Source organism: Microcaecilia unicolor, chromosome 6, assembly GCF_901765095.1.
Source record: "Microcaecilia unicolor chromosome 6, aMicUni1.1, whole genome shotgun sequence".
NCBI lineage: Eukaryota > Metazoa > Chordata > Amphibia > Gymnophiona > Siphonopidae > Microcaecilia > Microcaecilia unicolor.
This window is the reverse complement of record NC_044036.1, coordinates 67,614,876-67,640,825: the sequence shown is the minus strand read 5'-3', so window position 1 is coordinate 67,640,825 and position 25,950 is coordinate 67,614,876. Positions and strand designations below refer to the sequence as shown.

Here is a 25,950-nt window from a genome sequence, read left to right as displayed (position 1 = left end):
AGCTGAGGAATAAAGGCAATTAGAGACTGGATTCCCCAAATTCCTCAAAGGCCCTGACCAAACACCACTGATGGCCCCAACCAAAGACTGTAACTGTATTGACTAGGCTGTGTAAGTTAGGAGGTGATATAAAATAGTGGGGAAGGTGAAATTAAACTTTCCCAGTCGCTCTGAACAAAAGTAGTGAGGCGCTGTAGCTCTTTTAATTTTACTACTAAACAAAAGGCTTGTTAGATTATGTATTTATTGTAATTTATTAACTTCCTTTATGAAGAGATTCTAAGTGCGATCTTGGTTCTGTGGTTTGCAGGGTCAGGGGGTACTTTTTAACTTAGAAATTATGACCACTTTGGGAGAGAGTAGAATGTTGCTTCTGTGCTGATGTCTGTTGGCAAGTGCTGTGTCAGAAGTAGAGTTGTTGAAAAAAGTAACCTTTTATCCACTGCCACTGTCTGTGTAGTACGTGCCTTGAAACATATTGTCATGTGTAAAGGCAAGAAATTGCAAACATGAGTGAATTTTTTTCTTTTCTTTAGGTGACAGAGTCATAGATGTAGGTTCAGAGTGGAGAACATTCAGTAATGACAAAGCTGCCAAAGACCCTTCTCGAGTTGGAGACTCTCAGAATCCTCTCTTGAGTGGTGGAGATTTAACAACGATGATTGGCAAGGTAAAACAAATGCTTGAAGACCTGGCAATGTTTAAAGGTAAAACTGGGAATTTAAAATTGAAGTGTCATTAGTGATACTAACTTAAACCAAATCCTGTTTGGCATTGCTCTTCCCAATTATCCATTTGCATTATGGAAGGATGCAACAAGGGAGCTTTTGGAGTAATACGGGTTACTAGTAAACAAAAGACCTACACAAGAATAACTCATGCAACCCATGCTTTCAGCTGTAGAAATAACTGTATAAAACATTTAAGAATATTCTGAGGTTAATTTTGAAGTTATCAAAGTTCTTTCCAATACTTCCTACAGATCAATCCAGAGATGAGTGGGTGGGGATAGAGAGAACGCTAGAGCGCTGCCATAAAGGCTACTGTTCAGTAGACACACTCAGTATTCTCAGCAGGGTGGATGGACATCTCCTGTGCAGCTCTTGTCTGGTTTTGGCTCCTAACCTGTTCCCTCAGGATTAGTTGAAGTTGGCATTGCTTTGTCTGCCCCCTCCCCCCGGGGTTGCCTATCTCTGACTTCTTGTGGCACATGGCACTTCTTCTTTCTGCCTCTTAAAAAAACAAAAACAAACAAAAGCTCTTCAGAGTGTTGGTCTTCTGCCTCTGTATTTTGGTGATTCCTGTGCTACAGTGAAGGTTAGTATGCTGCTTTGTAGGCCTCTGTTCCTTCCTTGGCTCTGCTTCTCTTCCGCCGCTGCTTACTGTATGCCGGTTAGTGCTGGCTGGGTTTTTGTCCATTTTAGTTTGCCACTGCATGTTGTGCTTCCTTGCCTGCTGGTTTTCCCTTCTGCTGTGTTGACCCAAAGAGCCTTCCCACATTGCTCAGAGGTGACTTTGGCAGCGGAGATTTTTAGTGGGCTCTGCGCCCATCCCAAGCTCTTGTCCGCCATCTTATTTCAACATTGGTATCGGGGCCTGAGCTATGCTCCGTCTCTTCAATGCTGCTGCTGTTTCTAGTCAGTGCGCTACCCTTGGCAGTGCGCAAGAAGCAGATGCGGGTCCTTTCTGCCGTGGTTCAATGTGGCTTTGCTCTGTGGGGTCTATGACTCTCTGGCAGCTAGGGGCTTCTGTTCTGCATTTTACTGGCTCCTGCTGCTACTGGGGTTAGCATACTTGCCTGGCTGGCTTGTGATGGGGTCTCTCAGGGTGTTGGCTTCATTGTATGGTGGCTATGGGTTGTGCCTGGTTTTTGGGCATCTTGGCGGCGCCGGCCATGTGGTTAAAAAAAGTAAAAATAAAAAGCAGATGCCATGGCTCTCCTCTGTTTTTTGACTGTTTTAGTTCATCCGTTGCTGGTCCCTGCCTCTTTCTTGGGGTTCACTTCCCCTCCTTCCTGGGCTTTGTTTTCTTGGGCGTTACAACACTGGGGTTTGGTTGCGGCTGCTAGTCTTCAGCTTTTAGCCCTTCAGTCAGCTCTTTGGCATACGTCTTCTGACTAGATCACAGCAGGCTCGCTTCCTTAGGAGGCTACTGGTCCTAGATCCTTGTGGCCATTGAGCACCTATTGGGGGGGGGGGGGGGGTGTTGGTGTTTCGTGACACCCTGAGAGTGGTTCTGGTGGCACCCGGTTCTGTTGTTGGTCACACCTTTGAGTTTTTTGGTTGTTTTCTGAGGTTCATAGAAGACTTACAGGGACCCCGTGAGGTTCCTTGGAGCCCCTTTTAAGCTAGGACACCTTTAGGGGATCTCCCTCTTCAATGGTGGGTTCACTATCATATTGCCTTTCAGGGCTTTCCCCCCTATGGTGCTTCTCAGTTCCTTCTCTCCGCTTTGGGACTGGGCGACTTGATTCTTCTCGAGTCTGCCTGTGCTGGTGGCCTTTGCCCATCTTTCTCTGAGGCTGATCCCTATTTTCTGGCATGCTCATCTAGATGAGCTTCCTTTTCTTCTTTTGGTCAGTTACTGCTCTTCTCCCTTGTGTCTCTGGCTGGGATGTTTGAGGTGGTTTTGGGCTTCCTTTGGTTTCTGCCTCACTTCCATCTTCTGCAGTGCTAGCCTGGGGGATCCTGGGGTGGGCTAGGGGCTTTGCTCCTATTTGCTTTCTTCATGCCAGCTGGGTTGTCTTCTGGCTTGGTCCTGCATCTTTGCTTCTGGTGGCAGCTTGGATGCAGTGATCTGAGCACCTTGTCCCTCTTGTGCTGGCTCTCATACCTGTTGTGTGTGGATTCCAGTCTCCGGTCAGTTCCCAGTCCAGTGGGGCCATGTGCCTTTCTGTTGGCAGTAGTGGAGGTTGCTCTCTTCCATTTGGACGGTGCTGATGATAGTCTGGAGGTTGAGGGCTTGTCCCTCTGGACAGATCCAGTGCGGCCTGGCTTTGTGGCTCCCCGCCATTCCCTCTTGGTGGCTGGAACATGCTTCATTTCCTCTGTTGGGGTGGCGTCCTTGCATGCAGGTTCTGTCTTTAATGGACAGTCATCACTCTAATCCATAGGCGGGCATGTTTCCATTTCTACAGTGGTGAACTGATTCCCCATTTCATTGGGAGCTGTGATGCTTCTTCCTGACATGGGCCTACAGGTAAGGAATTGTCCTACCTCTGCCTTTCTCTCCCCTTGGCTGTTGTTTTGTCTCATCTTGGAGGCTGAGCAGGATGGTAGTTGGACCTTGCTCTGAGGTGGGGTGGGATTTATCCCACCCTGTGATGTTGACCCGCGCGCTCTAGAGGTGGTTGACCAGCCCCCATTGCAGTCGATTGGGTCTGTCTATCTCTGCATGTCGACTCTCCATCCATCACTGGCAGTTGAGTCTTGTTCCATTCTTGGTTGTTGGCCTCGTCAGTCTCTGGTTGTTGGGTTTGATTGTTTATGGCCATGGAGCCTCGTTCCATCTGTGGATGTTGAGCTTTTGCTCCACTTTTGGATGTTGGCCTTATTACTCAATGGCTGTTGGGCATCGCCTTGTCTCTGCAGGTCGAGCATGGTTCCGCCTCTGGTTGTCGAGGTTGTGCTGGGTGGCATCTCTGGAAGTTCTGCTGGGTGGCATCTCTGCAGGTCGTGCCGGGCCTTCTGTCTTGGTGCGTTGTGCATTGGGTCTTGCTCTGTACCTCGAGCCTCAGTCATTCTCTGGCCGTCAACTTTTGCTCCACCTAGGCTGGTCCACCTTGGCACTGTCTCAGGGTGTCAAGTCTGGCTGGCGCGGTGCCCGTTGGCTGTCTTCCATGCTGACTTTGGCACTAGATGCCAGTCATTCTTCTGTCATTGGCCTGTGGTCTGTCTCTGAAGGTCTAGGCTTTCTCTATTTCCAGATGTCAGTCTGGCTCAGTCTGATCGTTGTGCTTTGCTCCTCACTTGGGGGTGGCTGTTGTTATAGATGGTGAGCTGAGTCTGGCTCTGTGTGAGGTATTTTCCTTTGCATGGCGACCTCAGTTCGCTCCCTTTCTGGGGGGATCGCCTTGCTCCGTCTGGCAGTGTCCAGCATTGCGCTCCCTCTCTCTTTTGTTCTCAGCCCCCAGTATGTCTCTGGGTCTCGAGTCTCACTCCGACTTTTCATGTCTCTTCTTTCATCTTGCGGCGCTTATGCGGTCCCACCCCACTTGGGGACTGCTTTGGTACATTCCACTCATCTCTGGATTGATCTGTGGAATGCAATGGAAGGAAAAATTGTTTCTTGCCTGATAATTTTTTCCTATAGTCCCAACATACCAGTCCAGAGGCCTGTCCTTGGATTCTGTGTATGTGCCTTCGATGTGACTTCCTCTCTGATTCTTAGGGGCCTGCTTTTTGTAGCATGTATGGAGCTGGGAATGGAGGACAGCTAGTTCAGCTTGGTTACTTCCTGTTACCTTTTAGAGGTAGGAGGTTTCTCCTCTGTTGCATAGCCATCTGACTGCTTTGTTATCGAAAATACTGAGTGTATGTCTGCTTCACACTGTAGCCTTTATGGCAGAGCTCTAGCATTCTCTCTATCTCCACCTACTGGTAGGGGGGCATAACCCACTTGTCACTGGATTGATCTGTTGGGACTAATGGAAAGAAAATTATCAGGTAAGAAACATAATTTTTCCTTGTTTACCAGTACAGTTCTCTGCACATTAGAGTGTGCTCTTCTACCCTAATCAGTGTCTCTGAGCCATGCTTGCATCACTTTGATAAGTAGAATATATAAGTAAAACAGCTGAAGTGACCTCTGTGACATTTCTAAAAATAATAGGGTGTAAATAAAGGGCCTGTTATTAAAATGGTTTAACCAGCAGGAGAGTCTCCTATCCAGTTTGATTTAGAATCCTAAAAATGTGAAACTTTGCAAAATGCAGTATCTATTTACTTTTATCACTACATATTTCAGGGTACTGGAGCAGCAAGCTTTGATGAATTTGGAAATTCAAAGTACCAAAACCGAAGGACCATGAGCAGCTCTGATCGTGCAATGATGAATGCCTTCAAAGAAATCACAAATATGGCAGACAGGATAAATCTTCCGAGAAATATAGTTGTAAGTTAGAGCCTGTTGCTTTTAAGTAGTTCTGGCATTGATGTAGTTAGCATAATATAGTAAGCACGTGAATTTTTAATACAGCTACTAATTAAATAGCCCAGAGTTAATTAAACTTTGTATCCTTGCTTTGAAGGATCGAACAAATAATTTATTCAAGCAAGTTTATGAACAGAAAAGCCTGAAGGGAAGAAGTAATGATGCCATTGCTTCTGCTTGTCTCTACATAGCCTGTAGACAAGAAGGTGTTCCTCGAACGTTTAAAGGTGAGCTTTCAGTTACACAGATTACTGTTAAGCAAATGTTGGTTAAATGCGTTTAACTTTTACATTAAGTGGAAGATCAGTAAGGCTTTCAGTAATGTTTTCACACTTAAATTTTTCTACTGTAGACCAATTACTCAACAGCAAATTCTGTGTTAGTAAATCAAGCTTCACTCGCTGTTCAATTTGCACTAACTTTTTCTATTTATTACTGCAGTCTGTCAAAGACTTGAAGTGATTCACAAGTTAAAAATACACAAACTCTGGTAGTCACTTATGGATGCCAAGCAGGGAGTAAAGAAGACTGGGGCTCCCACTACATCTTTAGGTCCATTTGTTTCCAATCCACCCTCATCCATGAGTTAATATTAGTTTCCTTGTCATCAAGCAGATGAAGCCATTACGTATGGGTTGTGTCCATCAACCAGCAGGGGGAGATAGAGAGCACTCAACTTTTCACAGTGCCTCATGGCCAGCTAGCTCCACTGCCTCTTCAGTATTCTCTATCTCCCCAAGCAGGGTGGCTGCAGCTTCTTCGAGCTCCATCAAAAATCTGCCTGGGGGTGGCTCCTGGCTTGCCAGTTGTTAGCCGGGGTGTTAGAGGCTATGGCAGCTTCACTTTGAAGGCACATAGGTCAGCCCTTTCCCTGCCTTACCCATGCCCCTGTGGATGTGGACATATTAGCTTGCTTTTCCCTGTCCTTTCCCACTCAGTGGATGCAGGCACATTGGTTCGCCTTTCCCTGCCTTTCCCACTTATCTGAGCCTCCGGAGTGTTTTTATTTACCTCTTTTGCCTCTGCTTTCCTCACAGCGTTAAAAAAAAAAAAAAAAAATTAAAGTTGCGCCGCGCTTTAGCGCAGCGATCTTGGGAAAGAGGTTTTTTTTCTTGAGATTCTTCTGCAGGACTGGAGCTGTGATACTCGATCTAGTGAGGTAAGAGTGTTTTCTGACTCCGGGGTGGGCCCGCGATCGGGATGTTTTTGGTGCGAACCGCCATTTTTGAATTTTACCACCGTTTTCGGCGATGGCTGCGGAGACTGTAAAGCACTGTCCTAAATGAGGCAAGCGCAAATCAGCAGCGGGGCTCTGTAATTCGTGCTGTACAGATGGTAGAGCCGGCCCGAGCATGGCGAGCGGCGATCTTTCGCGCTCTGAGCTGGCAGCGGACTCCATTTTGGATTTTCCACATGGCGCAGCCTCCGTTGCGACGGAGAGCCCTGAATCCGGGGGGGGGGGGGGGGAGTCCTCTGAGTGAGGCTAATAATAGAGCTGATAGCCCTGGGCAGGATCCGGGCGGTCAGGGAGCGGTTTTCTCCCCTGATTTTGTTTTAATGCTGCATAGGGCATACATGCTTAAAAGAGCTCTTCCACAGGGATCTTCGGACCCTCTGCCTGCCCCCCCCCGGTGGATCCTGGCCTTTTGGAGTTGGCTTTGCCTGTTTCTTATCCTGATAAACGCAGAAAGGCTAATTCCCCTTCTGAGTGTGGCGCACCCCCCTTTCCCCCCCCGTGGTCGGGCTATGAGGATTCTGAGGGGTCTGGCAGAACTTCTTGGGCTGAGGAGCCAGAGTCGGGTGCAGAATTGCCACAGTAGCTTGATGATCCGTCTGCGGTGAGGATTTTCCACCGCGAGGAGCTGCCAGCTCTTATTTCAGATGCCTTACAAGCCCTCTCGATTTGAAGATCCTGAGAGTGGCACAGCCTCCTCTGTTAATCCAAGGATGGCTAGTACCAGAAAGCCTGCTCGAGCCTTTCCTTTGCATGACCCCCATCCAAGAGCTTATTTCGGCTCAATGGGCTGACCCCGAGGGGGACCTTTGAAGGTTGCCAGGGCTATGGGGCAATTATACCCTCTGAGTGAGGAACATTTGGCTCGCTTTGCAATGCCTAAAGTGGATGCCCTGGTCACGGCTGTGACAAAGAGAACTACCCTCCCTGTTGAAGGAGGTGTTGCCCTGAAGGATATTCAAGACCGCAGGCTTGATTCAGCTCTGAAGCGGTCCTTTGATTTGGCAGGTCTCACTGTTCGGGTGTCTGCATGCAGTTGTTATGCTGCTAGAGCCTGCCTGGCTTGGTTACAGCAGGCAGTGGAACAGCCAGGTGATGGAGCGGAGACCTTATCTGAAGTGGCTCCGCGGATGGAGTCGGCCTTGTCCTTTTTGGCTGACGCCCTTTATGATATGGTCAGAGCTTCGGCTAAACAAATGGCTGTAGCAGTGGCGGCTGGCCGCACTCTTTGGCTATGACATTGGGCGGCGGACATGGCCTCTAAGCAAAGGTTGGTGAAGTTGCCCTTTCAAGGCCTTCTCCTGTTTGGTGAGGAGCTGGAAAACATTGTTAAAGGCCTGGGGGATTCCAAACCTCAGCGCTTGCCCGAAGATAGGCCGAAGCCTTCCTCTAAGGGTCAGGCGGTCCGCTCTTACAGACCTCGCTTCCGTGAAGCTAGAAGGTACCGCCCGGGGCGTGCTGCTGGGTTCATTTCGCGTGCCCGCTTTCAGCAGAGAAACTCCTTTCGCTCGGGCAAATGTTCTGCAGCTGCCGGTTCAAGGCCTGGAGTTCAGGGGCGACCCTCATAATGATGGTGCACCGGCCCTCTCCTCGTTTCCTGTCATCGGAGGAAGACTTTCCCTCTTTTTTGAGGAGTGGGCCAAAATCTCCGCAGATCAGTGGGTCTTGGACCTGATCAGAGACGGATACCGAATAGAATTCGATGCCCCGGTGAGAGACGTGTTTGTGGAGTCCCGATGCGGTTCTGCCGCCAAATGGGCGGCGGTAGAGGAGACTTTGCACAGTCTGTGCCAGATAGGGGTTGTGACCCCGGTGCCTCCCGCCAAACAAGGTCTAGGCCGCTACTCCATTTACTTTGTGGTGCCACGAAAAGGCGGGTCTTTTCGCCCGATCCTGGACTTAAAAGAGCTAAACAAGTCCTTAAGAGTGTGGCATTTTCACATGGAAACCCTGCGCTCCATCATTGCGGCGGTACAGCCAGGAGAGTTTCTCACGTCTTTGGACCTGAAAGAAGCTTACTTACACATACCAATTTGGCCCCCGCAGCAGAAGTTTCTGCGGTGTTGGGAAAACATTTCCAGTTTCGGGCCTTGCCTTTTGGCCTCGCCACAGCACCCCGAACCTTCTCCAAGGTAATGGTGGTAGTAGCTGCCTTTCTCAGGCGAGAGGGTATCCGGGTTCACCCGTACCTAGACGACTGGCTCATCAGAGCAGACTCAGAAAAAGAGAGTCATCTAGCTACAGCCAGAGTGGTTTCAGTCCTTCAATCTCTAGGCTGGGTCGTCAATATGGCCAAAAGTCACCTGACCCCCTCGCAGTCTCTAGAATATTTGGGGGCCAGGTTCGACACAGCCTCGGGCTGTGTGTTTCTTCCCGAGCAAAGGTGGTGCAAGCTTCAGAATCAGGTCTGTCTGCTCCCGAGAATGCCCCGCCCACGAGCTTGTGACATTGTCCAGCTGTTGGGATCGATGACTGCCACCTTGGAAGTGGTGCCATGGGCGAAAGCGCACCTGAGACCTCTACAGTATTCTCTACTTCAATGATGGTCTCCAGTATCTCAGGATTATCAGTGCAGACTTTCTTGGCTCCCTGCGGCCCGCCTCAGTATGGAGTGGTGGCTCTCGGACAGCATGTTGCGGCGGGGAATGCCACTGGCGCTCCCCGATTGGTGCCTAGAGGTGACAGATGCCAGCCTGAAGGGCTGGGGCGCATATTGCCAGGGAAAGCATGCCCAGGGTCTGTGGATGCCTGACAAGTCGGAGTGGTCTATCAACCGCCTGGAGTTGAAAGCGGTGTTTCTGGCTCTTCTGGCCTTTCAAGTGACCCTGGAAGGATTGGATGTCCGAGTGATGTCGGACAACACGACAGCAGTGGCCTACATAAATCGACAAGGCGGCACTCAGTGCAGAGCTCTAGCCGCGCAGGCCGATCAAATTTGCCACTGGGCCGAGCTGCATCTACAGTCCCTGTCAGCAGCTCACATTGCAGGTCAGAGCAACGTGCAAGCCGACTATCTAAGCAGGCATCAGATCGATCCAGCGGAGTGGGAACTAGCAGACGATGTATTCCTGCAGATATGTGCCAAATGGGGCAAGCCAGTGATGGATCTTATGGCAACCAGTTCCAATGCCAAAGTCACGTGCTTCTTCAGCAGACGGGAGGGATGCCTTGGCTCAACCCTGGCCCCTGGGCTTGCTGTATGTCTTCCCTCCGTGGCCCTTGATAGGGTGAGTGCTCCTGCGGATTTGACTGCATCCAGGAGAAGTGGTGCTCATTGCCCCGGATTGGCCCAGGAGGCCTTGGTATGCGGACCTCCGACAGATGCTGTTGGAGGCTCCCTTTCCGTTACCTCTGGTTCCGCACCTGTTGTCACAGGGTCCGGTGGCCATGGAGGACACCTGCCGCTTTGGTCTTATGGCATGGCGATTGAGAGGGCGCAATTGAGAGATAAAGGCTACTCAAATAAGGTAATTTCCACTCTCCTGCAGGCCCGTAAGCGCTCCACTTCCATGGCTTATGCCAGGATTTGGCGCCAGTTTGAAGTCTGGTGTGTTTCAAGAGCGCTTTCTCCGTTGCGGGCTCCTGTCTCACCGATTCTGGACTTTTTGCAGGATGGTGTACACAAAGGCTTGGCCTATAATTCCCTGCGGGTGCAAGTGGCAGCATTAGCCTCCCTGCGTGGCAAGGTTGAAGGCGTGTCCTTAGCTGCTCATTCAGATGTGGCACGGTTTCTTAGAGGGGTGCTTCGGCTCCGTCCTCCCGTGTGGGCACCTTGTCCAGCTTGGAACCTGGGGTTAGTATTGAAGGCCTTTCAGGGGGCTCCCTTTGAGCTGCTTCGGCGTGCTTCAGAGAAAGATTTGACACTGAAGGCCGTCTTTTTAGTGGCCATTACTTCGGCGAGACGGATGTCTGAGAATTGCAGAAAAGGGTCTCTACAGGACAGCGCCTGGAGCTCTGAGTTAAGGGTCACGGTTCGGACCGTGCCTTCCTTCATGCCTAAGTTGGTTTCAGTGTTTCACCTAAACCAGCCTGTTTTTCTTCCCTACTTTGTTGAGGAGGAGTTTCCAGATCCATTTGGGCAGTTGCACCTTTTGGATGTGCGCAGGACTCTGTTGCAGTATCTGCGAATTACAAATGCTTTCAGGACCTCTGATCATCTTTTGTGCTGTTTGCAGGTCCTCGCAGAGGGTCTTCAGCGTCTAAAGCCATTATTGCCTGTTGGCTCAAAGAAGCTATCTTTTCAGCATATCTGCTGTCTGGCCGGCCTCTGCCTGAAGCCTTTAAGGCACATTCCACAAGAGCGATTTCCTCTTCCTGGGCGGAAACTGGAGCACTATCTCTTCATGAGATTTGCAGTGCTGCAACATGGGCTTCTAAGCTCTCTTTTGCCCGACATTACAGGCTGGATGTGGCTGCCAGGAGGGATGCGCGTTTTGGAGCACAGGTGCTAGCGCGTGGTGTGGCTTGTTCCCACCCTATTTAGGGATTGCATTGTTACATCCCATACGTAATGGCTTCATCTGCTTGATGACAAGGAAGGGAAAATTAGGTTCTTACCATGATAATTTTCTTTCCTTTAGTCATAGCAGATGAAGCCATGAGCCCTGTCTGTATTACAGTGATTCTGATTTTAGGTGCTGTTCTTGTTTCCTGAAGTTGTATTCCTTCCTTGGGGAGTCGGGAAAACAGTCTTCAGGATTCTTGTTACAGTTATAGGAGGATGACTTCATTCCCTCCAGTTCATGTTTTGGGAGGATGAGTTTATTCCCTCCAGGAGGATGCAAGTATTCCCTCCGTTTATACAAAGTGGAGGACGAGTTCATTCCCTCCTTTTTTGAGTTCATGCCCTTGTTAAAGGGCAATCGTTCGCTGTGAGGGAAGTTCATGTTATTCCCATTGCGGTTTGCCATACTGCTTTGAAAGCTTCAAATACTGAAGAGGCAGTGGAGCTAGCTGGCCATGAGGCACTGTGAAAAGTTGAGTGCTCTCTATCTCCCCCTGCTGGTTGATGGACACAACCCATACATAATGGCTTCATCTGCTATGACTAAAGGAAAGAAAATTATCATGGTAAGAACCTAATTTTCCCTTCTGTAATTCAAGAATGCTATGCCTCCCTTTGCCAACCCCAAAAAGCAGAATAAGCCTTCCGACTAGCCTTCTAGGCCCTTAAAATCAGTATGATAAACAATGACAGAATGCAGGGGCTTCAATATGGCTTCTCTGCTCTGAGTCTTCCACCCTTAGACATTCCCTGAAGCGTTCCCTGTGAACCTTCCAGGGTTTGGAATTAGAGCTAGTCCTCCAGACCACCAAAGAAGGTAATGCAAATCTAAGTACACAGCTTGGAAAGATACAAGGAGACCTGGTGGGGATGCAAACAGGACTGCAGGCAATTGAGGGGCAATTGGACCAGGCAGTGAAGCACATAGACACTAAAGGAGCCTGTTCACAGGTTAAAAAATACTTCTGTTAAAATTGATGTAGAGAATAGCTCTTGCTATGTGAATATAAGAATTCTAGGCCTGCCATAGAGTAGTGAATCAGGTCCAGTGGTGGAATATGTTGATATGCTTCTCCAAGAATGCTTTATCTCTGAGACTTTCTCGTCGGACTTGGAGAGACTATAAGAGCAATAGGCCTTGGTTTTTTAGCTTCAGGTTTGACAGAAGGCAGAAGCTTTTCAGAGGTAAAGCTGTGATTGTGTAAGCACAGCATTCCAATGGTGCTCTTATATCTGGTAAGACTGCAAGTTCTGTGGAAAGGAGAGCACATATTGTTTTTTGAAGTCAGAGGGCAGAGAAATTTTTCATGCTCCATTTTCCTGTTGATCCACCTTTTGTGCACAACATAGGAAAGCCTAGATTGGAATCGGACCGGGAATCCAAAATTATCAGTTCCATCTGAATGCAGGAATAGTGCAGAAGATTGACAGTTTCATGCAGGGTGATCCATTTGCAGAGGGCTTGTGAATAATTGGCTATCTTTTGCTCTCTGCTTAACCCTGCAGTAGAATGCTTTACTAATCATATTGGCAGTATTCAAGTACTTGGGCCTTGACAGGAATGACACCTGTAGTTGACCCAACAGACTGAGAGATTTTCCTGAGAGATTTTCCAGAGATAGCCTATGTGGTGCAACTGTAGATTCATTGGTTCAGGCTGGGAGGGCAGCTCGGTTATAAGGTTCATATTGACATCATATGTATGACCTCTTTAGATGTGGCAGCCAGGGAACAGCAACATACCAAGCCTTTCCTCCAGGCTGACATAAGGCTTCAATATTGCCTGCAGCTCTGGAGAGATTGTTGCATGATTAGCTATTATTATTATTAGCATTTGTATAGCGCTACCAGACGCATGCAGCACTGAACACCTGACATAGACAGTCCCAGCTCAATAGAGCTTACAATCTAAAATAATACAGACAAACAAGACAATTAAGGGCGAGGGAAGTACTGGGTGTTATCAGTAACATTTGATGGCTATGGTGATACATCTCTGGATCTTTTGCCTCTTTTGGGTTATATTGCGGGGTATAAATGACCAAAATAAATAAATTGTACTTTTATACCACAACAACCTTGCTGGTTCTATGCAGTTTAACCTTTCTTAGACCTCAGTGGTAACACGGGGAAAAAAGATTTAGAGAAGTTGTATAGGAATAAATCAAATATTAAACGGTACACACGTTTAAAAATATTGAGAAGGCTGTCAATTTCCAGACTTTATCTTATCTCACTGTTTTTACTTCCAAAAACACTTTAAGCTGTTCCAGTGAAAAGAAATTGTATTTTGTTTGACCCAGTTTTACTACACACTTGCATGGGTATGCCAAGAAAAAAGTAGCTCCAATTTCTATAGTCTTTTGTTTCAAAGCAAGGAATTTTCTTTTTTGTTGAGTCATTTTGGTTACGTCAGGGTAGATCCAAACCTTTGTTCCATGGAATTGAGCTTTTAAAATTTTAAAGTATAACCTTAAAATAGTATTATATTCTTGCTCAAATACCATTGCGATAATCACCCTGGCTCTGTGTATTATTATGTCAGAGGATTGTTCCAATATTTCTGAAATATTTTGTAAATTAGCTGTATCTTTTTCAGGGTCTTGCTGTCCGCCTCTAGGTCTAGGAATAAAGTATATTTTATTTGTCGGGGGTATTGCCTCCTGAGAAATATGGAGAACTTCCATTAAATATTTATGAAAAGTAACAGTCAGCGTTTTCCCAGCTATTATAGGATAGTTCAAGAGGCGGAGGTTAAGGCGCCTGTTAAAATTTTCAATTTGTTCAATCTCGCGTCGGATATCCAAAGAATCTTTAGATACCACACTTTTGAATTCCTTTAAAATATCTACTTTTTTTTTTAATAGATTGAACCTGTGTTGTTAAATCACTTTTAACAGAGTCCACAGTTTTTTCATTTCCTCAAATTTAATATTAAGATTTTTTACATCACCTGTCGTCTTCTGAAGTGTGTCTGTAATCTGGTCCAACATCACCTTAAGAGTTTTCAGTCACCTCCGAGGTCTGCGCTGCAACGGGGATACTTCCCCCAGCGCCCCGGACTGTCGGTTGTTTGCCTGGGTCCTCACTAGACGCCCTCATCGAAGCCTCTTCCGCATCGACGGGGCTTATCTCCAGGGGCACTTGCGACGCCGGGCTGGGAGGGATCAGCGATATTGCTGTTGGAGACAGGAAGACTTCCTCTCCCGGCAGGGGTTCCGCTTCCCCGGACGCTCCTGCAATGGAATCTGCTCCCTGTAGAGATCTGGACGCACCGGGAAAGAAATGTTCAAGCGCCGTCTGAACCGGAGAGGAGGTTGAGGTAGGTGGAGGCCCTACCCTCAGCACTCCTTTTCATTTGGTATGGGGCATTTTGTAATAGCGAGGAAAATCTTTTTCGGCTCTTAGTCGCTTGAGCGTCTCAAAAACCGTCCGGTGCGGCAGCCATCTTGGAACTGCTGGCATTAAAATTGCAGATAGATCACTAAAAGAAACCATAAGATGTACACACTTCCTAAGGTCATCAATCTTAGGGCCTTGTTTACTAAAAATTAGTGTGCGCAACTCTAGAGACACCCATATTGAATATGAGTGTCTCTAGCATTCAGTGCATTCTAAAAACGCTAGTGCACCTTAGTAAATAGGGCCCTTAGATTTAAAATAATCCACCGATTCCTTAGGGCTCGGAAATGATGTTCCCTGATCAGTAAACTAAATTGTATTTTTATACCACAACAACCTTGCTGGTTCTATGCAGTTTACATCAAAGAAAACCAGGCCTGATAATTGTATAATTGCTGATTTGCTATGGGTATTGTCATGGTATGTTGTTCTGCCTTTTTATTTTTGGTTATTAACTTTGCCATGGATTATTGTTACTGTTTCTTTTTGGTTGTTTTGTGTTATACTTGTAAAACCTTAATAAAAATATGAAAAAAAAAAAAAAAAGAAAACCAGGCCTACCTGGGAAGTAACAAACAACAAGGGAAAAAGTTTTCAACCTTAGATGGTTCATCAACGAAACGTTTTCTGCTGTCTAAAGAATTATTAGAGTGGAGTGATACTTTTTTTTTCTTCACTTTGAGCTATTTCAAATTTATATTTATTAATCACTTTCCTCAATCTTGTTTAAGCCCTAAATAAAGAGTCTGGATTTACCAGAACAGTGAAAATCTTTGCGCATACGGTAATGAATTGCATCAAAATTGCAATCAAAAATGCTCAAAACCGCCTAAAACTGCTAAAATTTCTGTATGTTCTACCATGTGCTTCAATGATGTCATTTCTATTGTAATGATGCTGATGCATTCTGAGCTGAAAACAAGTTTGATTTTTAGTCCCATTTTCATTTAATCTATCATTTTAAACTAAAACATGACCTATCTGTACTCCTTTCACTGAAATGTTCAAATTAACTGAATAAAAAGGTATGAACAGATAAAAAGATAGAGTAAATAATCAAAATATGCTCAAAAATATAAAATAATTGGTAAATGAAGAAATACAAACAGAAATGATGAAAATAAAATAAATACACCAGTACAGCTATAAATGGTTAATGATTAGCATGGTCTTACATATTTTATTTTATTGAACATGTTATTGGCCATTTTTAAAGAAACACAGTAAGGTCTGTCTCCTGGTTGAAACCATATGGTAGAATAGTATTGAACCTGAACCTCTGTTCCTCACTCAACAACAGTACATCTCCTTTCCAAGATGAAGTCAGCAAAATTGTTTCTTCAAAAGTGCATGTTCCGCAAGTGGTTTCTATAAAGCACTCCTCTTAATGGCACTTTATGTTCAATTAATCTTGTATCCAGATGTCCTTTTGTCTTTCCCCACATACAAAAGATTGCAAGAACACATGCGTAAATATACAACCTGCTCTATTTTACAATTAGAGAATTGTCTTAATTCGTATAGGGCCCCTTTTACCAAGCTGAGGCAAAAGGGGGCCTGCACTGGTGTCGGCACATGTTTTTCACGCACGCTGAGGCCCCCTTTTACCGCAGCGGGTAAAAGGGAAGTCTCTTTCCTGCAGGAAATGGCCATGTGGCATGTAAAGCACTTGCCATGCAGCCATTTTTTTTTTTTGGGGGGGGGGGGGGAGGGAGCCCTTACCGCCTCCCATTGAGGTGGTGGTAAGGGCTCTTGCGCTAACCCGGCAGTAACAGGGCAGCGCGTGGCACTTCCAGATTACCATCGGGTAAACTGCGCGCTAGGGGTGGGAAGTACTGCTGGGCTGCTGCAGTAACCCGGTGGTACTTCCTGTTTAGTGAGCGGTAAGCCCGCATTGGGCTTACCGCAGCTAAGTAAAAGTTCTCTAGTACCTGGATGGGTTAATAACTTAATTTTGATTTTCACATGGCTGTATGCAGAGTATACCATTGGTAATTTTTTCATACTGCTGCTGTTGACAGGGCAGATGAAGTTATCGTATTGTCTCTTACAAGCTATTAGCAAATTCTTTTTAGAAAAATGTGCATAGTACTGTCTCCTTTCCATAGCATGTGCAGTCTCGCCAGATAAGAGGACCACTGGAATGCTGTGTGCTTATACAATTGCATCTTTACTTTCCTGTTCCATGAATCCTCAGGAACCTTGACAAAATCCAAGATCTCATTTGAATCTAAAAATTCTGTAAATTTCCACCATGCTACCTTCTCCAAAACTTTCTCTAAAAAGGGTAAATTTGACACTGACACGTGAAAACATAGCCATTTTAAAAAAAATACATACTAGATTACTCCTGTTCGTCTACCAGCTATTTCTGCTTTACCCCCATCACTCATCCTCTTAGGGTCCTATCTAACCGAATCCGCATGTAAGCTGTTTTCCCACCCACCTCCAAACCCACTTATATAGCGATTGGAGACCCTCATCCTAACCTTGTGCCATCTAGCCCTCTTAGTCCTTATGACACTCTGCTGTCTTAAAAATACACTGGGATATTCCTCCCTTCCCCAAGCTATTTTACAATAATCATACATTCTGATTCATGTATTGACTCACATAAATACATTGACTGGAGCTTAGAGTCCCCCTAGTGTCTGAAGCAGCTAGTGTGAAATCGGAGCCCCAGTAGTGTTCCAAGCATCCACTGTTCTCCAAGCTGTAACAGCCCACCTTTGTAGAGCCTCAGTGGCTTTTAAAGGAAGCCGAGGCACCAATTGATGTCGCTGGCAGGTTCTTAGCTCTGTTTATTTTCTTCTTTCTTGTCAAAGATGTGTTAGTATAAAGAAAAAAAGCCAATGCTTAGCTGTGAAAGAATTGAAAGAACTGCCCAAGTGAAACTACGTGGATTACTTTCTGCCTTTTTATGAAAAAAGGAGATGCGATTTGACTGGACAAGGTGCACTGTGGTTAAGTGTGTGTTCATTTAAAAATGGTATTGACTCATTGTCCATTCAGGTTTATTTTAGTAACGAAATATTTAGGACTGAAACTACTTTCTGGAATGAATTTAGTTAATCTGAGATTCATGTGGAATTTGTTTTCCCATCGCCTAATTACGTAAATGCAGTTAACAGTGTGTTCAGGTTAGGGGTTCTTGATACTTAAATATTTGTGCAAACTAAACAAGTTGTCTAAGAAATCGAAATATGCAAACCAACGTGGTTCTTTTGTCAAGCGTATGCAAATATATCACAACATTAATTTTGTACAGTCAGATAATTGGCATGCTTATTAGACCTGGAGGACCAAAATTGAAAACCCCTACTTTTAAGGATCACAGCAAGCTTTTGGAATTTGATGAAAATATTAAAACAGCTACTATTCTCTTGTCCTGTTTTCCTTTCACTATCATAAATGTCTTATACGGTCTGTGCCCTGAAAAAGACAGATACAAATCAAGGTAAGGTATACACAAAAAGTAGCACATGTGAGTTACCTTGTTGGGCAGACTGGATGGACTGTGCAGGTCTTTTCTGCTGTCATCTACTATGTTACTATATATGTTTAGTGCAGAAGGAATTAACTGTTACTACATTGATTAAATAGTAGGATTTGTCTTTTATTTTAACGCTTTTTCCTTAAATAACAAAACAACATTGGTCTATGACCTTATTCTGGATTCTGATCCAGGCTTTTTTTTTTTTTTTTTTTTTTTAGCAGAGACCTGGTTGAAAGAATTAGCCCAGTTTTACCTCAGATTTGTCCACCAGGCTATAGTAGTGTTCATCACTGTCAGTTAAATAGGAAAGGAGGTGGGTTGGATGTGATTGTTAAATCATTTTTTGATTTAAAATGACTTGAAATTAAATATTTCGGGGCTTGAATTAGCTGTCTTTCTATTAACTGATACTATTAATTCTTCTAATATGATTGGAATTTATTTCATTTATCGTCCTCCAGGTTTATGGTCAAAAATTCAACAATTATTTGATATGATTTCTTATTATTCTTCACTTTTTTTTTAGATTAATTTTGTTAGATGATTTGAACCTGCATCTGGAAAACAATTTCAGACAATGTATGGCAATTAAAAACCTTTTTGACCTTACTGCAGTTATGACTCGACATTAGTCTAGACCCATATTAAAGATCATTCTTTGGACCTTATAGTTTTTAATTCTTATATCCATATCTAATTGACAGTCGGTTTTATGGTCTGACCATTTTTTGCTGACTCTGCACTTTAGATATACAAGTATTTAAATTAATTGTTCCATATTTGAAGCTGTAAGTACTAGAGGAAAAAGGCTTGTTTTATGTCTTGGTATGTAATTTATCTGATCTGGGACTGCTCTGTTGATGGAGTGTTAGGGTCACACCTTTGCAAAAAGGACTAAAGTTATTAGAAAACTGCATCTTGAAATACTTACTTTATTAAAAATGAAACAGGAATGTTGTCATCTAGAGAGAGCATGGAGGAAGTCTAATAATTGGGTTAATAAGCAGTCCTAGAAATTTGTGATGACACAATATAAATTTAACTTGACTAAGTCTAAAAGATCTTACTATGCTACTATAAAGTCTTCTCTGTTGACTTCTGAAGATACTATTTCAGACTGTCAACAAATTAACTCTACCTCGTAAAGCGAGTAATGCCGCTGCAGCTATACTGCTGGATGCTCAGTCTCTTGCGGACTTTTTCTTTTCTAAAGTTGATAAGGATGGAATTAGAAGAGATACAGTTTCTCACTTTAATGAGCAGAGTACCATCTTCCCTTTTGCATAACCAGTGTTTTGTAGATCGGTTTTGGTCATCTTTTGATTTAATATTTTGTGATGAAATCATTAGTTCATAAACTTTCTCACACACACAGTGCACTATATCACTGTCCTTAGAATCTTCTGGATTATTCTCCTAAGCATAGTATGGATCACTTCATTAGTTAATGCTATTTTACAGGCAGGTCAGTTTCCCAAAGAGTTGGGATGGATAGCACCCACCCCTATGCCATTGCATTAGTCTTTGACCAATTGCGAGTGTACCTCTATTTGTAAAATTAATGGAAACTATAGTGGGAACGAGACTATTGTGTTATTTGGATACATTTTCTTGTCTTCATGACTGTTTGACTTAGAAGCAATCGTATAACTTCTTGTTTTATTAACTAGGATTAGAAACTACTTAAGTCATGGTACCCAATCAGTGCTGCTCCAGTTTGACATCTCGGGGGCATTTGACATTGTAGATCATTCTATTTTATTAGCCAATCTTGTGAATTTTGGTGTCTTGTGTGCAGTTTATACATGGTTTAAGGATTTTTTTAAAATAATCACAATTATTTTATATTGCAACAAGGTGGAAAATCTAAGCCTTGGGTCCCTGAATGTGGGGTGCCACAAGGCTTACCTCTTTCATTTTATTTAATATTGTCATGAGCACCCTAAGTACTGTGGTTCTGACACCAGGGGCCCATTTGAAACTTCATCTGGCTTCCTGTATCAGGTACTCTACTAATACTGCTATTTCTTTCTATATTAATAATAAATAATCCTGGGCTACTAAACATATATTGAAGCTTAATGCTGAGAAAACAAAAGTTGAGATTAATTGAGATTAATCCGTTCCTATTTTCATAATAAGCATTTTGCTCTGGTTCAATCTTTTATACTGTAATTTGGTTTATATCGGACTTCCACAGAAGCAACTTGATAGATTACAACAGTTGCGGAGTACTGCTGCTAAAATTATTTTTTGAGGCAATAAGTATGATAGTCACTCCTTTGTTAATTGATTTACATTGGTTACTATTGAATGCTAAGATTATTTACAAGATTTCTTGTCTAGTTTTTAAATCTTTTTATGGTCAGACTCCTGATTATGTATACATAGTAACATACATAGTAACATAGTAGATGACGGCAGAAAAAGACCTGCACGGTCCATCCAGTCTGCCCAACAAGATAAACTCACATGTGCTAGTTTTTGTGTATACCTTACCTTGATTTATGTATACAATTTATTTTGTTAATATTCAAATTCAAGGATAATAACGTTCTTTATCCTCTGGCTCAAAGTCTAATATCAGAGACGACATGAATGTTTATACCCTTTTCAGGCTGCCTTTCATTGGAATTCTCTGCTGATTGAATTAAGAACTGAAAATTCATACTCTTTATTTTGCAAAAATCTTAAGACCTTTTTATTTAATGAATATTTTATTTGGAACTTCTGTTTAATGAATATTTAGCTGTAATTGTTGTTTAAACTGTATTATTTATTTTATACTTTTTAACTTTGTAGACCGCCTTGGACCACCTTAGGATTTGGCAGTTAATAAGCACTAGATTAGATTAGTAGTGAGAGAAACATTTATAGACTGTTCTGGTCACTGGTATTTATTAGTAGATAGCCATGTTACCTACAGAGTTCACATGCTTCTTAGGCACTAGATAAAGCATCTTGTAAGGCTGTGTAATTTCTCTTGTGTCCAAAGCTATCTCATGATATAACTTGAATAAACCAAAGTGAATACATTAATTCATGATTTAAGAAGCTATGCCTTTGTTCTATGTTATTGTAAGATTTAGACCTCCTTTAAGAAAAGGCTACATCTCCCACTTGCCTCTTGGTGCAAAAGGCTATTCATGATAATGTATATTTTCAAAGGTACATAAGTAAACATATCTGTTAGCAGTAGAAATTTAAGATGCTGTCATATGTATTGCTAAGAACTTTCTTCACTGATTTTCTGTGTACTTCATTTAGAAATCTGTGCAGTGTCGAGGATATCAAAGAAGGAAATAGGCCGGTGTTTTAAACTTATCCTGAAGGCTCTGGAAACCAGTGTGGATTTGATTACAACTGGGGACTTTATGTCACGGTTTTGTTCAAACCTGGGTCTTCCTAAGCAAGTACAGATGGCAGCTACGCACATTGCACGTAAAGCTGTGGAATTGGACCTAGTTCCTGGTCGAAGTCCCATCTCTGTAGCAGCGGCGGCTATTTACATGGCATCACAAGCTTCTGCAGAGAAACGGACACAGAAAGGTAGGTAGAAAAGGGATAGATTAAAAAAACACCCACATGTGCTGTTAATCATGGGGCAAACATAAGGTAATTTCTTTGGCTGGATACACGGAAAGGCCTCCTAGTGGAAGTGCCAAAGAGATAGATGGTATCAGCTGTAGAATGTAAAGGTAAAACAAATTCAGTTAGTGTATTATAGGAAAAGAAAATGGATAGATTAGTTAAGTCTTGTGTTTTTGATATCCTGTTCTAACTTTTATTGGTATTTATAGAAAATAAGCACTAGCTCTTGGAATAATGGAAAAAGCATTAGCTCTTGGGCTATTAGAAATCAAGTGATTAGTTTGCCATTACCTCAAGTTTCAAATAAGAACATGGTGCACTGAAACTAATCTTTTCAGCACAAATTTTTTGTTTTGCTTATGTGGGCTGAAGAGTTGGCCTTTACAGACTATTTCTGGAATTGTAGCCAATCTTGCATTTTAGCTAATATTTTTTGATGTATAGCTTGGAGGATTTAGCAGTAGTAAAACCACATTTACATTTGTAGCACTTGAAGTATTGGTTTGCTAATCCAGTAACCTTCACAGTGTTTGTGGGGTATACACATTACACTCGTATAAGAGATTGCAGTATTTAAATAAATTAGCAGAAATACCCCTCCCCTCAGCACGCTGTTGCTTCCTCTTCTTTCCGAAGGACTTCTTCTTTCCCTCTCTCCTCCTCTTTCAGCTTTCATGGCACAGAGTACTCCAGCCGCTACTGCAAACATGTTTGTTCTTCACTGGCTAGGTGCATATGTACATTCTTGCCGAAAGTGATAGATTACCATCTCTGGTCTCTAAAGCAATCATATGCATAGATAAAATAATTTAATGAGGATACAAAACATAAATAAACACTATCAACTTGTATTCTGCTTCTTTCCCTTTTAGAAATTGGGGACATCGCCGGAGTTGCTGATGTTACAATTAGACAGTCTTACAGACTTGTTTATCCACGCGCACCAGATCTGTTTCCTGCAGACTTTAAGTTTGACACGCCTGTGGACAAACTACCACAGCTGTAAAATGCTACAGCTGCTATTCCTAGAGAACGTTTGTATTTTTGTTCCTATTGTAAAGGGTGTATAAAGTGTTTAATATGCAGCCTTCATAAGGTGGAATTGGAAAAATACCTTAGACCTGCAGAGCTGCATGATGGAACACAGCACACATTCCAGTTCTAATTAAGACTTTGTGTGGCGTTTTGTATGTATATATTAGTGAAAGTAAATATTTGAGATGGTAGCAATATCCTATTTAGATTTCTGATGTGGTGGTCTAGTAAATCATATATTTGGCAACCATTTGATAAACAATTCTTTTAATTGTTTTCCGAAAACATTGTGCAGGAGTTGTACTGTATGGATGTTACCAATTTTCCTTCATTATTTTTACTAGTCTCTTAAAAGAAGCACTGTGTTGAAATGCCTTTCAACGGGGGGAGTTTACAAGGTTTTTTTTTTTTTTTTTAAGTATATAAATTATCGTACAGTTAGCTGCTGCACAATAATTTTGAGAGTGTCGGTCCTGTTGTGAAGTATCATATAAGAGCTTCATTTTAAACTTCTGACACTGATAAGAAAGCATCTCAGATTTTAGTACCTGCAATTCCCAATCAGGGACTTAATATCAAGTCCATGTAATGTGCAAGAAGGCATCCTTTTTATGCTGGCATTCTGCTGGAAATGTCTGATTTGCATAATAGGCTATTGTATAACTTAATGAAAGGACTTGCATACTGGTTTTCATAATTTATATGTATTTACACTCTAGATCTGTAAATAAAACATTTGTTATATCAGATGTATGCTGTAAAGTTGATGTTGGCAATGTGCATGGAGTATTTCTGTTTTTGAAGGAAGGGTTAAACAGGCTAACTAGCCAACATTTCTTGTGTGCACTATGATAGCTGAATGTTTGAGTCATGAATCTTTTCACTTTTAGCAGTGGGAGTAGTAAAATCACAAAGGTTCTGAAACACAAACCAGAGTCAAGGGTAAGAAGGAAATGTATACTGGGTCATTATAAAATGACTGTTCCATTTAGGGGAGGTTCTGACTAGAGATGTTAAGTCATTATCCCACAGATGGTAACTTCACCTCAGTGGCTTCTCAAAGAAATAGGACTTACACTAGTGATCTTCTGTATAAGTTCAAGTGGTAATTTACTATATGCTAGGATCATTTTATTTCTATGGGCTCTGCAGCTGATAACAAATCTCAGTGAATCTAGAACATATTGTAAGCCAAACTGACAAGTTAAAGAGCAGCAAATCACCTGGATCAGATAGTATATACAGCCTAGTGTCGAGAAAACTGAAAAACAAAATTCTGGATCTACTGTTAAATAACTTGTAACCTATCATTAAAATTGTCTATGGTATCTGAAGATTGGAAAGTGGCCAAATTAATGCTAATTCTTAAAAAAGATTTCAGGGGTGACTATAGATTGGTGACCCTGAGGTCAGTGCCAGGCAAAGTGGTAGAGACTATTACAAAGAACAAACTTACTGAACATACAAACACAGTTTAACAGGATTTGCCTCACCAATTAGCTATACATTTTTTTGAAGGTATGAATAAGTATAATATGGATAAAGGTGACCCAATTGATATAGTGGATCTGGATTTCAAAAAGCTTTTGACAAAAGTCCCTCATGAGACTCCCAAGGAAATTAAAAAGCCATGGATAGGAGGCAGTGCCCTGTTGTGGCTTGGGAACTGGTTTAAAAGATAGGAAGTAGAGTTAAATGGACAGTTCTGAGAATAGCGGAATGCCTTAAAAGTGAGGCAATCAAATTTGCAGGTGACAGAAAATCATTCAGAGTTAAATCACATACAGATTGGTAGAAATTGCAGGAGAACCTTGGGGAATACTAGAACATGAGCATTCAAATGGTAGTTGAAATCTAATGTGATAAATGCAAAGTGATCAACATAGGGAATAGCCCAAATTTTAGCCATATTAGGAGTCACCACCCATGAAAAAGTGGTGCCATGGACAAGAAGTCAGTCTTCTGCTTAGTATGCAGTGGTAGCCAAAAAAATCCCCGGTTATTGCTCCATGGTGCAATTGAAGTTCTGATGACCAGAATTGTACATATTACTTATCATGAAAAAGATATAGCAGAATCAGAAAATCTACAAAGAAAGATGACCAAAATGATTGATTATGAATGACTCATCTTACTGTACACCGCCTTGAGTGAATTCCTTCAAAAAGGCGGTAAATAAATCCAAATAAATAATTATGAGGAAAGGCTAGGGAGGCTGGGGCGCTACAGTTTGGAGAAGACAGTTGGGAGATAGGATAGAGGTCTACAAAAGCATAGGGGTTATGCCAAGAAGAAACTGGAGAAAATAATTTTTTACTGCATATAGTTCAGGTCTGGAACTCGTGAGGACGTAGTAAAAGCAGCTAGTTTACCTGAGTTTTAAAATAAGGTTTGGAGACATTACTGGAAGAACTCCATAAACCATTGTTCAGGTAGACTTGGGGTAAGTAGCATGGAATCTTGGTACTTTTTGGGACTCTACCAGGAAACAGGATGCTGGGATAGATGAACCTTTGATCTGATCCAGTATAGCAAACCTTGTGTTAAAAAGAATCCCTAAATGCAGTATGATGTATGTACCTGCACTTCCTAATGTTTTTTTCAATTAATTGTTATATGAAGATTATAATGTTGACTTTTGCTATTAACATGTGCATGTTAAAATAACTTTTGGATATAAAAGTATTTTTCTGTATGTAACTAAATTAAATTTAGAAGCTCATTTTCAAAGCACATAGACTTACAAAGTTACATAGGTTACTTTTGTGACTTTAATGCTTTGAAAATGAGCACCCTAGTCAGTTTATTGCAGCAAAATTACCCAATTTGTTATTTCAGTTAGGTATTTTAGTTTAATTTATTGCATTTTAGTTTACAGTAAGGATAGTATCAAGCACAGAAGTTTGGGTCCTTTAAAATTGCAGAGTATAGCTATTATGAACCTGTCTTGAGACTACTCATTCCTGTATGCAACCTCTTGCTGAATTGGGAATGGTAATACTGATGGTTTGATACGTGTAAGCATTTATCCTACTAGGAAATGGGGGAGGGGGGAAGAACAGTTGAGGTAGTGCTTCTTGTTTGAAAAAAAATGTTTCAAGTATTTTACAGCAGCAGTTTCAATACCCCCTACCTGGCCTAGCCTTTCGGATACCCACAGTCGATATGCACGAGATAATCTATATTGATTGCGGATGTCATGAAAACCAGGCTGACTTGGGGGGGGGGGGGGGGGGGGGACTCCAGGCCCCTCTTCATTGCACAGCCTCTTGCTCAGTGTTTTTTTTTTTTTTTTTTTTCCAACATGTGTAGAGTACAGTTTATTACAAAGTTACAGCTCCTTGGGTGTGTGGCACCCAATGCATGCTGGAATGAATTTTTCATTTTCTACATAAAAATAAATATTTCCTTATTGAATTGTGTACCATTTTCACATGTTACAGCAGCTTTGTAATGTTATCCAAGAAAAAAAACATTCAGTAGTGGCATAGTAAATGTCAGCAGATAAAGACCTGCACAGTCCATCCACTTTGCCTA

At 42.8% G+C, this 25,950-nt stretch overlaps 1 protein-coding gene across 2 annotated transcripts in view; it reads left to right on the top strand.

Annotated features, from left to right (window-relative positions):
• Positions 1–25,619, top strand: part of GTF2B (general transcription factor IIB) — a 63,063-nt gene extending 37,444 nt beyond the window's left edge. For both annotated transcript variants that reach the window (XM_030206048.1, XM_030206047.1), the window contains exons 3-7: positions 537–670; positions 4,966–5,112; positions 5,249–5,378; positions 21,055–21,336; positions 22,251–25,619. In XM_030206048.1, coding sequence (XP_030061908.1) covers positions 537–670; positions 4,966–5,112; positions 5,249–5,378; positions 21,055–21,336; positions 22,251–22,384 — 827 coding nt within the window. In that variant the 3' untranslated portion in view covers positions 22,385–25,619. The remainder of the gene's footprint in view (positions 1–536; positions 671–4,965; positions 5,113–5,248; positions 5,379–21,054; positions 21,337–22,250) is intronic.
• Positions 25,620–25,950: the final 331 nt, after the last annotated feature.